At 37.9% G+C, this 13,110-nt stretch overlaps 10 protein-coding genes across 10 annotated transcripts; 5 read left to right on the forward strand and 5 right to left on the reverse strand. All coding sequences in view use genetic code 12, as the record gives it.

Moving 5' to 3' along the window:
• Positions 1 to 232: 232 nt before the first annotated feature.
• CANMA_002041 (Golgi transport complex subunit) lies at positions 233 to 2,563 on the forward strand (the record flags this gene model as incomplete). The annotated part of the gene is made up of 1 exon (XM_051814067.1): positions 233 to 2,563. One exon carries the CDS (start codon positions 233 to 235, stop codon positions 2,561 to 2,563), a length of 2,331 nt encoding a protein of 776 aa, XP_051672360.1.
• A 33-nt stretch (positions 2,564 to 2,596) lies between these two features.
• Positions 2,597 to 3,880, reverse strand: CANMA_002042 (2-(3-amino-3-carboxypropyl)histidine synthase; the record flags this gene model as incomplete). The annotated part of the gene is made up of 1 exon (XM_051814068.1): positions 2,597 to 3,880. One exon carries the CDS (start codon positions 3,878 to 3,880, stop codon positions 2,597 to 2,599), a length of 1,284 nt encoding a protein of 427 aa, XP_051672361.1.
• Positions 3,881 to 4,079: 199 nt separating this feature from the next.
• Positions 4,080 to 5,576, forward strand: CANMA_002043 (Hsp90 cochaperone; the record flags this gene model as incomplete). The annotated part of the gene is made up of 1 exon (XM_051814069.1): positions 4,080 to 5,576. One exon carries the CDS (start codon positions 4,080 to 4,082, stop codon positions 5,574 to 5,576), a length of 1,497 nt encoding a protein of 498 aa, XP_051672362.1.
• Positions 5,577 to 5,617: 41 nt separating this feature from the next.
• CANMA_002044 (uncharacterized protein) lies at positions 5,618 to 6,697 on the reverse strand (the record flags this gene model as incomplete). The annotated part of the gene is made up of 1 exon (XM_051814070.1): positions 5,618 to 6,697. The coding sequence occupies one exon, from the start codon at positions 6,695 to 6,697 to the stop codon at positions 5,618 to 5,620; it is 1,080 nt and encodes a 359-aa protein (XP_051672363.1).
• Positions 6,698 to 7,719: 1,022 nt separating this feature from the next.
• Positions 7,720 to 8,166, forward strand: CANMA_002045 (uncharacterized protein; the record flags this gene model as incomplete). Its single annotated transcript, XM_051814071.1, has 1 exon — positions 7,720 to 8,166. The coding sequence occupies one exon, from the start codon at positions 7,720 to 7,722 to the stop codon at positions 8,164 to 8,166; it is 447 nt and encodes a 148-aa protein (XP_051672364.1).
• Positions 8,167 to 8,189: 23 nt separating this feature from the next.
• On the reverse strand, positions 8,190 to 8,893 carry RHO3 (Rho family GTPase; the record flags this gene model as incomplete). Its single annotated transcript, XM_051814072.1, has 2 exons — positions 8,190 to 8,803; positions 8,863 to 8,893. 2 exons carry the CDS (start codon positions 8,891 to 8,893, stop codon positions 8,190 to 8,192), a joined length of 645 nt encoding a protein of 214 aa, XP_051672365.1.
• Positions 8,894 to 9,575: 682 nt separating this feature from the next.
• CKA2 (casein kinase 2 catalytic subunit) lies at positions 9,576 to 10,568 on the reverse strand (the record flags this gene model as incomplete). The annotated part of the gene is made up of 1 exon (XM_051814073.1): positions 9,576 to 10,568. One exon carries the CDS (start codon positions 10,566 to 10,568, stop codon positions 9,576 to 9,578), a length of 993 nt encoding a protein of 330 aa, XP_051672366.1.
• Positions 10,569 to 10,960: 392 nt separating this feature from the next.
• On the forward strand, positions 10,961 to 11,752 carry CANMA_002048 (uncharacterized protein; the record flags this gene model as incomplete). Its single annotated transcript, XM_051814075.1, has 1 exon — positions 10,961 to 11,752. The coding sequence occupies one exon, from the start codon at positions 10,961 to 10,963 to the stop codon at positions 11,750 to 11,752; it is 792 nt and encodes a 263-aa protein (XP_051672367.1).
• A 21-nt stretch (positions 11,753 to 11,773) lies between these two features.
• On the reverse strand, positions 11,774 to 12,634 carry MRPL10 (mitochondrial 54S ribosomal protein uL15m; the record flags this gene model as incomplete). The annotated part of the gene is made up of 1 exon (XM_051814076.1): positions 11,774 to 12,634. The coding sequence occupies one exon, from the start codon at positions 12,632 to 12,634 to the stop codon at positions 11,774 to 11,776; it is 861 nt and encodes a 286-aa protein (XP_051672368.1).
• A 197-nt stretch (positions 12,635 to 12,831) lies between these two features.
• On the forward strand, positions 12,832 to 13,065 carry CANMA_002050 (proteasome regulatory particle lid subunit; the record flags this gene model as incomplete). Its single annotated transcript, XM_051814077.1, has 1 exon — positions 12,832 to 13,065. The coding sequence occupies one exon, from the start codon at positions 12,832 to 12,834 to the stop codon at positions 13,063 to 13,065; it is 234 nt and encodes a 77-aa protein (XP_051672369.1).
• Positions 13,066 to 13,110: the final 45 nt, after the last annotated feature.

Raw genomic sequence — 13,110 nt, forward strand, 5'->3', positions numbered from 1 at the left:
GACGATTTATTATACGAGAATTTGCGAGATTATATAGAAACCAACCGTTTTCTCATTGATGATGCGATAATTCATTTCTATGTGTATAGCTTTTCTAAACTTTCTTAAATATACGTGGTGCGTTTTGCAAGAGCTTTTCGAATCAACGTGAAAAAAAATAAAAAAGCGGTCAGAGTGAAACCTTTACCTTAGTCAAACCACCGCCAACAAAGTTACTTTGTACACACATCTAATGGATTTCGTGGAATTCGACACGTTTAATGCAGATGATAAAGATGTTAATCTACCTCAACCACAGCCAGCGTTGTCGCTACCTATAGCATCAAATTTGGAAAATTTCAGCAAAAAGATTTCTGCATTCAGTCTATCGAGGAATTTCACCTCCTCCAATAATGACACCACCACTAACAATCACCGGTCTCATGAGAATAATGCTATGGACAAATATGCCAAACTTTCATTGTCTCTTTTAAAAAACGAAGAGGCTCAGACAAAGTCTGTCACAGTGAACCAAAATGTCACTGATTCATTAAGTACACGTTTGTCAAGAGTTTTAAATGGTTCCATCAGTGATGCCCGGATGAGAGATATCTTCACTGGCCTTGAAGACAAGCTGGATCATGATGGAAGGTATTACCAAGAGCTTGTTGAGCCAGGGTTTACTGGCACAGTAGCAAGAAAGAAGTTAAAGGGGCGTATTGAGCAAGAATTGATCAAAAACCAAACCACCATTTTAAAGGAATACCAACCAATAGTAAAGCAGTTGAAACACATGGAAGTAAAATTGAAGAAATTAAACGAGTTAAACACGCAAACAAATCATCGGTTGGAGAAAAACTTTCAATTTCTGCATGAATTCAATACCACGGTCAATAAACTATACGGAGAAAAACGATTGATTGGAATCAAAAAGGATCTTTTGAGTGCATTCAAAAATAAATTCACGTTGAATGAGTATGAAGAGTATGTGCTTCTGCAAGGCGATTTGAATGATGATTTTTTCCTGGCATTGACGAAAGCAGAAAACATTGTTGCTAATTGCTCGATATTGTTGGCTGAAGACAACCCTCAATTGGGGTTGAAAATTATGTCCAAAACGAATGCCGTCATCAATAAGGCTATAGAGCGGTCTGTGCACTATTGTCATCGAACATTGGACAATTTGTATTCCCTCAACTCCAAAAGTCGGTTATTAACTTTACACAAATGTTTCCAATTCCTTAAAGACAAGGATAGATTTGCTGAAATTATTGACAAGTTTAGCGAGTCAAGATCCAAGGATTTGTTGCATGAATTTTATAACCAGATTCAAGGACAAGTTGAGCCACAACATGGCCAGTCAGATGAAAGAAGACCCAGTGCAAGAAGCGCTGCATCGAGTAGCACCGATATTAGACCACTTTTCCTATCGGCACATGATCCTGTCCGATTTGTGGGTGACTTTCTCGCCTATATTCATTCGATTGCCGTCAATGAGTCGGAAACAATAACCAATATCTTCACCATGGGTGATGATAATGACCACCAATTCGACAGTATTATACAAAATGTCACCAATATGATTTTGAAGGCGTTGTCAAAACCAATAAAGTCGAGAATTGAGCAGATTATATCAACAGAAACGAAATTGCTCACCATTTTCCACATTTTCAACTTAGTCGAGCTTTATTCAATGATGTTTGGTAAACAATTGCGCCACTCAGATGACCTTGTTTTAACCATGAAGGCATTGGTGCGGGCGTGTCAGGAACGTATCTTTACTATTGTGTCGAATAAAATTGCCACTATTGCATCGAGCAATCTGGCGCGATTGGAGTTGAATCTGGATTTGCAACCGCCAGAATGGATAATTGAGTTTTATTCGGAAATATTACCGATGATTGATCAGGTTGCCAGTGATACTATCCTTCATTTATCGCAAGATGAGAATGACCGGTTTTTAAATTTAATTATTAACCAGCCCATCAAGGTGTTTACTGATCATGTACATGATAATAAAACCTTTACCAAAAGAGACTCATATATCATACGGTTCAACTTTTTGGATTTAATACAATCCAAAGTCATGCCGATTGCATTGTTGTCGGATAAAGTTTTGGAAATTAATGATTTGAATAATGAATTAATTGCCAAATTGACCGATTTGGAACTTGCCAGTTTACTTCAAAGTTGTGGGTTATATGATTATAACAACATCATCAATATGATTTGTCCATTTTCAGATGATTATTTTGAACCGTCCATTTATGAACCGATTAAAGAGAATAAATTGTACAATTTGAAAAATGTACAAAAAGTCGATGCAACATTGCAAGAATATGTACCCAATGCAATGATTGAGATACAGCAGCTGTTGCTTCGATTAAATTCCCCAGTAACTGTCACTGATGTGGTTAATAATGTGTTTTTGGAGTTTGTCAAATTTGTCGAAAAGTTCAACTTGATCAATCGAGAATATTTAGAGTACAATTTTACATGGTCAAATTTCGAATTGGCAACAATGTTGGGTATTGACAAAGTTTATGAAACGTATAAACAAGGTATCGATTTCTTAAATGAATAAGAAAATGAAATAAATAAAAGTACCTTCGTCTAGCTATTCTCCTCGAATGGGTTTCTGTCCTCTACCGTAACCATCTTTGGCATAATAGTCCATTGGGTAGTATTTCTCGTCCCACATTGTATCCTGTTCAAGCATCACCATTGCTTCGTATGGAGTTAGCAATGGCTTATTAAATGCATAACCCCAGTCAATCGATAATCTAGGACAAGCGACTTGTACAAAAGCATCAACGTCATCAAACATGGACAATTTTTGCGGAAATATCTCACTAAGAATGATCTTGACCACTTGTACTCCTTTTTGAGAAAGTTGATGTTCCAACTTTTGTAATGTTACGGGGTTCCCCTGTCGTCCTAAAGCACCAAGGATTAGCCCAATTTTCCTGGCTTTTCTCGCTGTGACGACAGCATCTTCTCTCACTCGCGTCATTTGTGTCTGATCGTAGTACTCGCGAGTGAATTTTCGATCGTAGGGATCGTAGCGATATGCAGGGATATCGGGGTTGTGGATCATTGAACTTTCAAGATGGAATCTCCCATCACCAACGTATATCGTCGCTTGGATATGTTCCTTGTTTAGCCTGGCTGATGTACAACCTAGGAGCTCACCCTTTGACAACGGTCTTGCTTGAGGCGGGATTAAATAAATTGGCTTCTCAGGATCATTTTCCAAAATGGCCTTGACACTATGGATTGTGGGGTTGAATTGTATAGTACCAAAGATGGCAATCTGGGCTCCTTGATCGAAATTCCTCTTTATGGTCTTGATCAAATGCGTTTCATCAATGTTTATCGTGACAAATACATACAATACCTTAATCTCGGTAATGTCAATGGGGACAAGACATGAATGAGCATAGTGAACTATAAAATCACAATCTAGTGATCTCGCGGTGAAATCATCAATACAACATGCTCCGTATGATACATCTCCCATTACTAATGTTTCAACTTGGCAAAATTCCTCCAATATATCTGAAATAATTAACGAATAAATAAGTAGACCTTCTGGCATTTGCAAAGCAACTCGTTTGGCATTTTGTTTGCGAATATTCCATACTGTCTTGTGGATTTCAAAGTTGTAGTTGGAAGGTAGTAGCTTTATAGCTTCATTCAAGTCTTTATCATTTAATATATCATCAGGAATTTGGTTGATGGCTCTACCAATATGACGCTTAATGCGAGTTTTGACTAATGGTTGATCCTCGGCTGTAGCTTTAATGTCTGAATTTGGCTTTCTACCAACAAATCTTCTTTTTGCAATCTTGGGTTTCTCTGACTCTGCCTCGTTGTCGATCTGAATTTCAGCAGGACTCATTCTGGTGTAAACTAGGAACTGATATGTGTGTGTAGATTAGAGTTGGATTACAACTTTTTTTTTTTCTCTTCATCTCTGCTCCAACTTTGCAACTGTCTTTTGTGAACCTTTTTCTTCTAATCTCATCACAACACTCACACTGACACACCCACTATAGCTGTACCCAATTGTTAGATTTACCTTCCCTCCTCCTTAAACTATGCTTACCCCTTTTTTCACCATCAACCAGGATGATGAGTTTATATACATTGATGTCAAGATCTCTCATATTAGATTCAGTGCACCTAATATCGAAATGACTGTTGACAATGATTTATTCATATTTTCACTCGCCCCATATTACTTACGATTAAGGTTCCCATATCCGTGTGTGGATGACGATAGATCACATGCTGAGTACGACTCTAAATCAGAAAGTGTCAAGATCAAAATACCCAAGGAGACTAAAGGACAGTTTTTCCCTGATTTAGACTTGACCGCCAAGTTACTTGCAAGAACAAATGAGAATACAATCGATGAGCAAAAGGAAAAGAAGCCATTGATTGAGGAAATGGATGTTAATAACACGGTAAGCAATGACCAGGCTGAGAAAGATTTGCAAGAAGGTGAGGATTTCAACTGGGAAATTAAGCAGGAATTTCCTAGCAATTCTACTTTGGAACCAATTGGCGGTACCGAGGATCTAAAAACAAGTTCCAGTGTCAAGTACGGCTTTAACAATCAATATGATGGAATAGTTGGTGTAAGTGTATCCAATGGTAACGATATCAATGGGCTAGGTGATCCTGAGTCAACCTTTAAGCCTGACCGAATTATTGAAAGGCTAATTAAAGAGAACATCCAGTTTGATCCGGAAATATATGCTGCCGATTACATTATGGAAAAGCATCCAACACCTGATGATGATAAAAATTTTAATCAATTGATTGAGTGGAAGAATCCAACAGTTCAGAAATTTCTCAAGTGGTACAAATCGCAGCAACTGGTGGATGAAAGTGAACGTGATGCCGTGATGCCCGTTGAGTTTTCCAAGGAAGAACAAGAGAAGATGATGCAACTACCGAGAAAGTCTTACTTGGTAGACGGTCAATACAAGCTTGAAATACTTGGAACTATCGTTTGTCTTTTGTTTGGATACAATTTTGACATGAGAGAGAATGAAGGCGAGCACAATGTTGAAAGTGCTTGGACAATTGGTAAAATTGCTCCACAATTTTCCTTCTTGGATTCCAAATTGATCGACAACAACTCAGATAATTTATTGAGATCAGCTGTCATTACTTGTATACGAAGGGCATTAACATACCCACTTCATCGCAGTTTCGCATTATGTGGAAAGGTATGGGATGATGTGTATTATCACCTACGGAGTGGGAAAAGACTTGTACTTCAATCGCTACTAGATTTGAAAGAGCTATTTCGGTTCCACGATATTTATTATGTTTACGACAAGATTTGGTTGGAAGATTTGTGTGCTTATTTAATCAGTGATAATGTCACTGAAGGACAGATTAGGAAACTCGCCCATGATGTGAAGAAAACTGTGGACAGTGTTACTAAAGCAGACATTACTTTTGAGAAAGCCGATGAGGATATAGAAATGGGTGACGATGGCGCAGTAGAGCAAGATGAAATGGTGGCACTTACATTAGACGATATTGACAAAATGGCAGAGGCTGTATATGATAATATGTAACCTTATTGAACTAAATAAATGTCCAAACTAGGGAATAGCTCTTACTTTACCATATAGCACAATCCTTTACCGACAACACCTCTAAGCCTCGTTGGACTCAGTCGGGCAAAGGCAACCAATACAGCAAAACTCAAACTAAAGGCAAGAGTCTCCAACTTCCTCCTCTCAAGACTATCTGTCGCGTCAAAAAAAGTTCCTAAAGCCTTTGGTGTTACAAATAGCATTAAATCGTCACGTCTTTTGGCACTTTCAAATAATACACTCAATCCAGCAAGTGCAGATCCGGCTTTGATGCTCAATATGTCCCAGAATCTTTGATTGTACAACTTGGGATGGTAATTTCGTATGGAGCATATACAACCCCAGTGAATAGTTGTCAATGAACTAACAAACAAAGAAGATTTGATTGTTTTAATGAACGCCTTCTTCAAGTTTCCCTTAAAGCCTCTAAAGAATACAAATGCGAATAGGTTGATGTAGGAATAAAATCTCAAGCTGGAGGTAAATTGAGCCAAGAAATTGTCAAGTGTATGTTTGAAGCAACTCTTAGTCGTAAACTCGTGCAACACCTCACAAGGTAATTTGTTCTGTTGTCTCAAGTCTCCCAATTTCGGGTCTTTGCCTTTCAGATCGGCATAGATTTTAAAAGTGTCTTCACTTGGCAAGGCTTCCTGAGTGTTGTAATCTAACTCGCCATCATTTAGTAGCTGCATTCCCTTTTGTATGTTGGGGTCTATTCGAGACATTTTAGTTATCCAATTCACCATTCCAGGACTAAGTCTATCTGGTTTGAACCACCACGCGGTCATGACACAGTAGGTGGAGACTAGAATAACCAGAAATTCAACCAAGTCATTTGTCTCTGCTGAAACCTGAGGCAAAACTGTGGCCGATATCACAGAATCAAGCGCCTTTGTGACCAAGATAAATGTCCAGTCAAAAGTGTAGTACTTGTTTTCTTCAATCTTTAACTGTTGAAAACGAGGAAAATTCAACAACGATGACACCAAGCCAGCTAGAAACGTAGTTGTGAAAAGAAAATACTCACCATCCACATAAGGGTATAATGCCTTCATAAATAACGGATTCAATGCATTTAAAGTTGCTACTAAACGAATCATGAATATAGGCAGACGATCAGCTTGTAATGGTGCAACAAGAATCTTCCATGTTTCACTCAGAAAGCCCTTTGCTTTTAGCTCCAAAAGATGTTTTGTTGCGTTTTGCAAAAGATTCGGTACCACCTCACATAGATAGGCAAAAATTGCTACCACAATAGTTGATCTTTGAAGGAATAATGCTCGAATTACCCTGATGACATTTTTGGCGCTAATACGATAGATGTACCAAATAGTTCGTAGTTGGCGTTTAACTATTATTGAAGCGGTATTTAGTAGTTCGATCAGGTTGAGTAAGCGTAGATATGTCGCGGGAGTTACTGTTGGTGGCTTCATCCCTGTTAAGCCATGCACCAAAAGAGGAATCAAAATAATAATAAAGAAAAAAAATAAAGATAAAAGCTCAAGCGCAAAATAAAGATCACAAGGTAGAATTAGAATGTCTGGAAGCCCTGAGTTAAGGTACTGACAAGATGGAGTAAATTGTGACAATGTCATTAAATAGAGACACTTTTAGAGACTGTGCTAATCCACTTTCTAACTTTAACTAACTTGGAAACATAACATTTTAGCTACAAAGTGGTTATTTTTACGATTGTTTGATTCAATTTGGTGCAAAAATACAAACAAAATAATAACCACTTAAATGGCCGTTGAATTAACAAAAGAATGTAGTGTTATTAAAACTAAAGTCTATACTATTTGAGCTAATTTAATACCTATTGAATAGAGATTCAATTAGAACTACAACAAGCATTATTAGGTTCTCAAAATTTATTAACATAATAAATAGTCAGCAATATTTGCTTAAAAATCGCTCTTATGGCCAAGTTGGTAAGGCACCTCACTAGTAATGAGGAGATCGTAGGTTCGAATCCTGCTGAGAGCATTATTTTTTTCGAACTTTTCTAAGTTCAAGCTTCTTTTCTTGTTTCTTGATATTTTTTTTTTTCCAATATTCTTATTCAACCTCTCAATACATCTCAAACGATCTATTACCGCCATTGACAGATATATTATTCCCCATGTCCAAAGAAGATCCAGAGCTCAATGAGCTATGGCAAGAATTTCAAAATGCCAATGATGATATACAGCAGAAAAGGAACGAGGTTATCAAAGAGATTAATAAAAATACGATTTTGAATGAATATCCAGGGAAATTGTCCATCATGACAGCTTTAGATGAGCTTATTGCTTGTTTTTCATTAGGGGGGCAATTCAAAAACTATTACAGATACGGATCGTACGATGCTTGCCAAAGACAGAGGGAGAAGTTTTGGTTTGCAATAAAACATGGGTCGCTTGTGGAAGGGAAAGATAAGCCTATCGAGGAATTGAACGACAAGGAGTTAAACAGTCGAGTTAAGATTCAAGAATTTTTCAAGAAACGTCTACTAGAGGATAAAGCTAAAGGAAGCTCAGAGGATATCTGGGATGCTAGAAAAAAGCTACAAAGTTATCCCTTCAAGTAGTTATATCATCCATCGTTAATATCTCACATTATTATACAACTTTTTTTATCCTGTACATCGTCGTTAGCTCCCTTGGGTTTGGCATTTAAAGCAACTCTGGCAGCCTCTGAAAACGCCTCATTGACACCTCTATTCTTTTTAGCAGAACATTCCAAATACCTAGACGCGTTAATCCTTTTCGCTACAGCTAATCCTTGATCATAACTGATAAGTCTCTTTTGCGATGAGTAGGGGTTTCCCTGACTATACTGCTGATTCTGGTTCTCAGTGTCTTCGTCGTTCCTCAAATCACACTTTAAGGCAACCAAAACTAGCTTGACCCCTTCACAGTGATCGGCAATTTCTCCGACCCATTTCGATTGAACGTTTTCGAGCGAATCAGGAGAATCAACAGAAAAACACAACATTATGCAATGTGTATCTGAATAAGAGAGGGATCGCAATCGATCAAACTCTTCTTGTCCTGCAGTATCCCATAATGATAACTGGACTGATTGTCCATCAATGAATATATCATGAACATAGTTTTCAAACACAGTCGGCTCATATACCTGCGGAAAATATCCCCTAGTGAAAACGTTTAAAAGCGAAGTCTTACCACACGCACCATCACCGAGAATAACAATTTTTCGTTGAACTATGTTGAAATGTTAGTACAAAGTTGAATAATTTCGCTGATTGGTGTGATGTACATACTCGTCTTGGGTGAACTTGCACAGAGTGGCATTAGAAACAATGGGCTGAATTAGGTACTAGCAAATGTAGGCAGGCTCCAATGTAGCTTCTGTCAAGGTAAAACCCTATTCTGTTGTCAATATTTTGGGTCAGATAGGAAAAAAAACAGAAAGAAAAGGTGGTGTGTAACCGTGTGGATACTGTTTTTTTAGTCTACGTGGAGTGTTTACTTTTTTTTTTTTCTAATGTTTTTTTTTTTTTGTTGTTCGTCTTTTCTTTTGTTTGTTGTATTTACAGTTTTTTAGAATTGAGGCGGTGATCCACTAGCAAAGTGTTAGAAGGGAAATAATCGTGCCAATTGACATGAACATATGTTTCAAATAGGGACTACAGTTTCCTATCCATAGCAACCACTATTTTAAAAATGTAGACCGTGTTGGTAACTATTAATCTGACACTGTAAGCCATCTGACAATTCAAACATTCTACGATACTAGAGAGGGGGTTGTAACACTTGCAGAATGCAATCAGTGAATTAGTCATATTAATTATTTACCAAGCAATTTCTAATTGCCGGCTCTTGTATGAATTCTATTAATTACTAAAAACACCTCACCACATAGCTACGCGTCTTTAAGATATCCCTGTTCTCACCACCTTGAAAACCAAGAGCACCTCCTTCACCTCTCTGTCTAGACTAATTGAAGCGACATCGTATAAACCCCCAAGGAGTCTCAGCTTTGTAATTTGAAAAATGGGTGATTCATGGCCTCCTTTGCTGTTGGCCTCAACTGATGATCATATTGTAACAACTTGTCAATCAAGTCCAACACGGCGTCGCTTATCAAGTACCTATTCTCATTATTTATAAAAGACTTCCATGGCTTTCTAGGATAGTTGCCTAAAATATCGTCATAATCCAGGCTTAGCTTGATTCCATATTTGTTCACATAACTCATTAACCCCTCTGTTCCCAATACCTTGGCAATCTGGACCAACTGATCGTTATTTGAATCACCTCTAAACAATGGTTCCTTCTTGAATATTATTGCCCCCAACATACATCCAACTGACCATAGATCAAGCGAATAATCATACTGCTGTAAATTCACCAACAACTCTGGGCCCTTGTGGTATCTCGATGCAACTCTGACATTATAGTCCATACCTGCGTGGTAAAACTCTGCCAACCCCCAATCTATTAATCTTAATTTTTTGTTCATTGGATCTATCATTATGTTTTGTGGCTTCACGTCCCGATGTATTATACCCATTGAATGGGAATAATCCAAGGCTATCAAAAGTTGGGTAAAGTAATATTGAATGTCCTTAATAGTGAACTTCGGATACAACACCCTAAAGTCTACATTATTGACCTTCTCAAATATCAACGCCGGTATTTTTGATTGTTCATCGCGCACCACATCCAAGAGTCCCACCACGTTGGGGCCACCTGTCAAATTTTGCAAAATCTTAACCTCGCGATATATCTTTTTCAATTTTACCGGTTTCAACACTTTTATAACACATGGCTCATCGTTCAATACATTTATGCCTTGAAATACTTCTGAATATTTTCCCCTGCCAATCTTGCTGACTATCTCGTAGTTCTTTATATCTCCCCAGCCTATCTTATGGTTCTCGTAATCCCAATATTCTGTCGGTTTCTTGCTATTCACATCAGCATAGACCCTAGATACGGAGTATACTCTTTGTTTCGTTGTCATCTTCTCTCTTTTTTCTATTTTTATTTTTAGTCTTCTAAACTGTGGTCTAAATTTTCCCAATCAGCCTCTATGTGTGTGTTCTCTCCAGCGGATGGCAAGTAAATTATAATCTAAGAAGAGTAAAGAAACGATCCTGTGTAAATAGTTCTAATCTCTAAGTGATGCCGTTGAAGAAGAAGATGGTGCACAATTTTGGAACTAGAATATTCTATTTGATGAAAAGTGATGGCTAGGGCCTTTGTACGATCATCGGGTATTTAAATAATTTTAGGCTTTTTTTTTTGTTTCTTTTTTATTTGCCTCTGTTGTGTTTTCGCTACAATTCTGCAACAGAAGGTAAAGCCAAAAACAGAACTTTTCCCACCTTCAATGTGTCACTATTTGCCAAATCTATGAACTTCATATCTACAACTGTCATTCATGATGCCAACCGCACTTTCAATGATGTTCAATTCTGGTCGGACCAAAGTAACCCTGCAGTGATGGTAGATTCCTGCGAATGCATCACCTACATTAACTGCAACAAAATACCCATTTACCTAATCAGTGGCAAGTCGTTTCTGATATTTAGTAATGACTCTGAAACTGAGCTATTTTTCAAGGAGAAAATTATCCAAGCTCCATCAAAAATGGACTTTAGTTGTGGTCTTTTGACCATTGCAGGCAAAGGGAAGTGCATTGTCTTTTATTATGAAAACCAGATGAAATGTTTACTCTTGGACTTTACCAAGTTGGAGCAGATGAGAAACTCTCTTAAAATTGAGGATGCGATTGCAAATTCATTTATAAAGCCACGAACAAATTGCCAATCTGTACCAGCAGTCACTGCATTCGATAGGATATTAAAGAAGAAACAGGAAAGCAACCCATTTCTCGCAGTGCAACTGAAAGCAGACAAATCACTGCTTCTTTCTACCCAAGAGCAAATTGGAACAGCCGTGAATAAGATTATTCAATCGGGATTGAGAATTCGTGGTCTATCAGTAAACCAAACAGAGTCAATCAATGACAAGTTAAAGATCAAGGAGATATATCAAATGACCTACAAAGCTACAATGTTCTCACTCAGGAAATTCAATTACAGTTTCAACAAGAGAGCAGAGTCGGAAAAGATACAGGTGTCATGGAGCGATTTACAGGAAACAGTTGAAAATTTGTTGCATCTATTCATCGACTTGGATTAGGTACTATATACATGCAGGGCTTCAGGCCAAGTCCTTTACACTTACAAGCTTACTTGTGGATTGGAAATTCACTGACGAAGCTTCCTTAAGTTGTTCCAGTAACGACTTGAATTTTGACAATTTCTTCTTTGGTTTTGCCGTTTTCAATTCTTCACGAGCTTTATCCAATTGGTCCAAAAGTATCGAACGGTCCTTGTGTAAATAGCCTCTCTTGTCAGGGTCCGAATAATACGAAATATCTTTCTGACTGGTTGGTCTTGCTTGTAAAGGAACATAACCTTTTCTTAAAAGAAAATAGTCGGGATTAACAAATGCTCTCAATCCCAATTTCGAAAAATATCTAGCAGTAAAGGACATATTAACACTCTCTATTTTGTCTATTGCCAGGTCAGTTGCTTTCGAAGCTTCGATATTGAGCGGCACATTGTAGTCAGTAGTGCTTTTACCCAAAACTTTCACTCCATCTTTCAAACTTCCTGTGATGATGCCACACTCTCTCATGACCTTGATAGTAAGGGTATCACCTTCTTTTAATGGTATCCTTCCAGTATTCCAAAAATCTTGGATCTTGCTCAAGTTGACTTCGTGATACTGTTTGGCATTGTGGGCATTTCTGAATCCTACCATTGGCATTTGTTTAAAATATGGTGTTTGACCACCTTCCATCCATATTGGTACCTTACCTCTTGCTTTCTGCCCCTTTTGACCTCGTCCCGATGTTTTACCTTTATTGGAAGAAGGTCCACGTCCTAAACGTTTGTATCCCAGGGTAGATCCTTCATTTGGCGCCAAGTAACCCAAATATCCAATACCTCGAGTGGTAATCCTTAGATTAATAGAGCAGGACAATAGTCTGCCCGCAGTAGCGGTTCCAATGAACATTGTTGATATCTGATCTTTACACTGTCAACTGCTTTGGCACCTGAAAATTTTTTGTCGCAGAAAATTAAGCCTTTCAAAAAGAAAAAAAGAGAACAAATTTCAATCACCGACTTAGACGCCACCAAATATTCTTCTCCAGACATATTGAAAGGAGTTACTACAATCGTACACATAATCAACTACAATTGACCAACACAATGACAGAGCATAAAGCACAAGAGGTTTCCAAAAAGGAAGAGCAGGTGATAAAGTCGCTTGAAGAGGATGACGAATTTGAAGATTTTCCCGACGATGATTCGCAATGGGTCACAGACGCAAAATTGAAAGAAGAAGCACTTTGGGAGCAAGATTGGGATGATGATGATAATCAAGACCATTTTTCACAAAAGTTGAGGGAGGAGTTGATAAAATCACAGAAACCTGCAAACTAAGTGGAATGGAAGGAGAGGGAGGGAAAGAGTATGACAGAACAATGA

Source organism: Candida margitis (genome assembly GCF_024628925.1).
Source record: "Candida margitis strain CBS 14175 chromosome Unknown scaffold41, whole genome shotgun sequence".
In the NCBI taxonomy this organism is placed as follows: Eukaryota; Fungi; Ascomycota; class Pichiomycetes; order Serinales; family Debaryomycetaceae; genus Lodderomyces; species Lodderomyces margitis.